Source organism: Pelodiscus sinensis, chromosome 30 (genome assembly GCF_052426305.1).
Source record: "Pelodiscus sinensis isolate ZL-2025 chromosome 30, ASM5242630v1, whole genome shotgun sequence".
Taxonomy (NCBI): domain Eukaryota; kingdom Metazoa; phylum Chordata; order Testudines; family Trionychidae; genus Pelodiscus; species Pelodiscus sinensis.
The window spans coordinates 13,159,278-13,162,393 of NC_143081.1; the positions used below are offsets into that span (position 1 = coordinate 13,159,278).

Below are 3,116 nucleotides of genomic sequence, written 5' to 3' on the forward strand. Positions count from 1 at the left end.
GATTTAACTGTGGCTGTTTGATTTTCTGAGCAAGATGCCCAGCTTGCATGGGGAGAGAGGTTTGCAGTATAAAACCCTAAACCCAATAGAGAGGTGTGCAGGAAGATTTATAGATAGACACTAAGGCTGCGTCTAGAATAGCATGATTTTCTGCAAATGCTTTTAATGGAAACGTTTTTCCGTTAAAAGCATTTGCAGAAAAGAGTGCCTAGATTGGCACAGATGCTTTTGCCATCTAGATGCGGTGTTGCGGAAGAAAGCCCCATCGCCATTTTTGCCATTAGGGCTATTTTGCACAAAAGAGTTTTTAGCTGTCTACACTGGCCCTCTTGCGCAAACACATTGGCTCAAGAGGGCAGCATAGTATTTGCGCAAGAACACGGACAATCTTACATTAGATCGCCAGTGTTCTTGTGCAAATTCAAGAGGCCAGTGTAGACAGTCTAGATGCAGCCTAAGATTATGATTTTATCTATAGTGGTGTGATTCTAAACTAGCACAGTTAACGTCTGTGCAGTCAGACTAGATTTCATTAATTCACAAAACGTTTGCAGCCCGTGTTCTCATGGAGATAACTTTGTCATCTGTTGATAGTGTAGTCCCCTTACTAAAGGGGCCTCTGTTTTATTCTGAAAAGACCCCGTGTGCTACAATCCAGACTACAATTCCCATGAGCCCTTGGGAAAAAGCAGGAAGGAAGGACTCTAGTGGGAGAGAGGACTGCTTGCTCCATGTGCTTGAAGGAAGAGGCGTCGCAGTCTGGGACTCTGCCTTGCAGTTTGGAACCAAAGGGGGAGCCAGGCTGCTTCCAAGGACATTGACCCAGTGCAGGGGCTGTTGGATGCAGCTATTACATGCGTGTTGGAACTGGGAGTTAGCCGGCTGCTTCCTAGAGGCTCAGCATGAGGCAGTAAGTTTGGGCCTTGTTGGAAAAGTGCTGCCTGGGACAGAGCTGCCGTTTAGCCTGGACCAAATCCTCACTACGGCTGTAACATCAGCGCCAATGCAAGCAAGTGTCTGGGACTGAGTCTAGGGGTGCGCACACTCTGGGGTGGGGTCACTATTAGTACCAATGGTAGCTGTATAAGCTTCAATTATTGTGATGTGTTTTGTTAATGCTATTCCTTGCTAATCTGTTAATCCCTGTTTATTTAAGTTAAGTAAAGATTGTTTATTTTAAAGTGTTCCCTTAGATGTCTATGATTTGTAGTTGTTCTGGAATTAGATCCAGCTTTATGTTGGAATGAGGATATTCCTGGAGGCTCTCAAGGCACCAGTGTGTGTACAAGGCCAGCCAGGTGGAGGCACCGACATTGTACATTCATTGCCAGCAAGGGACTGCAGCAAGGGGGTGGACAGAGCATTTCCCCAACTAAACCCCATCACCACTGGGGAGCTCAGGATCTCTTTTGGGATAAAACACCAGGTGCCCAGGCACACCTGTGAGTGTGACCTGCTCCCCAGTAACCCGGGGAGGAAAAAGGGGGTTACAATAGTTGAACAATTCTGAATGAAATCACAGTCAAGGAGCGATGATGCATATTTTAGTTTTTGGAGAATAAAATGGACACAATCAGTTTCTTCAAGGCAGCTTTGAGCTCCTTGTTCCTCAGGCTGTAGATGACCGGATTCAGCATGGGAGGCACCACGGCATAGAGAACACCCACCAGGAGATCTAGATTTGATGCTGAGCTGGAGGTGGGTTTCAGGTATTCAAATAAGCCAGTAGAAAGGAACAAAGAGACCACAGCAAGGTGGGGGAGGCAGGTGGAGAAGGCTTTGTGCCGGCCCTGCTCCGAGGGGATCCTCAGTATCGCTTTGAAGATCTGCACATACGACACTATGATAAAAGCAAAGCAATTCAAATCTAAAAAGGCACTGACGGCAAGAAGCCCAAGTTCACTGAGATAGGAGTCGGAGCAGGCCAGCTTGAGTAGCTGGGGGATTTCACAGAAGAACTGGTTGAGGACATTGGATTGGCAGAAGGGTAACCTGAAGGTGCTCTCAGTGTGCAGGGCAGAGTAGACCATACCAGTGATCCAGGCACTGGCGGCCATTTGGACACAGGCTCTCCTGTTCATCACTCTCTCGTAGTGCAGCGGCTGGCAGATGGCGACGTATCGGTCATAGGCCATGATGGTGAGAAGGGCAAAATCAATTGAACTGAAGACAACAAAGAAAAAGACTTGAGCGACACAGACAGGGTACGAAATCACCCTAATGTCCAGGAGGGAGTTGGCCATGGATTTGGGGACAGTGACAGAGATGGAGCCGAGGTCTAAGACGGAGAGGTTCCCCAGGAAGAAGTACATGGGGGTGTGAAGATGGTGGTCAAGGATGATGGCTGAGATGATGAGAAGATTCCCCATTAGGACTACCAGATAAATAGCCAGAAACACCACAAAGTGCAAAATCTGCAGCTCCCGAACGTCAGAGAATCCCCGGAGCAGGAACTCGGTCACGATGCTTCGGTTGGACATTTTCTTCCTCAGTTCACAGGGTGGTGGCTGTGGAGGGAAGGCCCCAGATGGGTGGGGATTAGAGTGATACATGGAATGGCCCGATTGTATTTGGAAATCTCTCATGCTATGGGGGCATGTCTAGACTACATCCCTGTGTTGGCAGAGGGATGCAGATGAGACAGGTCAACATTGTAAATGAGGCAGGGATTTAAATATCCCGTGCCTAAATTGCATAAAAAAGGCCCCCGCCTTTTGTCAACTCACCTCTTTGTCGGGAAAAAGCAGCAGTCTAGAGGGGGATCTGTGGAGAAAGAAAGCCTTTTTCGACAGATCCCTTATGCCTCCTGGAAGAAGAGCTCCTGCTTTTTGTCAGCAAAATGTGGCGGCCATTTTTATGCATAGTAGACATGGGATATTTAAATCCCTGCCTCATTTGCAATGTTGACCTGTCTCATCTGCATCCCTCTGCCGACAGAGGGATGTAGTGTAGACATACCCTGGGTGTCCAGCATGCCCAGCGCCATCCTAGCTATTCACTTGTGTTGGTGAGTTACCGCATGGGTGTCAATCTGCCTGGCTGTGGAGCTGTGTCCATTTGCACCATCTGAAGATTGGGATCAGGATGGGGCTGGATAAAATGCCGTGTGAAGAACA

The 3,116-nt window shown here is 48.1% G+C and overlaps 1 protein-coding gene across 1 annotated transcript; it reads right to left on the reverse strand.

Annotated features, from left to right (window-relative positions):
• Positions 1–1,544: 1,544 nt before the first annotated feature.
• On the reverse strand, positions 1,545–2,480 carry LOC142821213 (olfactory receptor 14A16-like). The gene has a single exon (XM_075912059.2). The coding sequence runs from the start codon at positions 2,478–2,480 to the stop codon at positions 1,545–1,547; it is 936 nt and encodes a 311-aa protein (XP_075768174.2).
• Between the last annotated feature and the right edge of the window lie 636 nt (positions 2,481–3,116).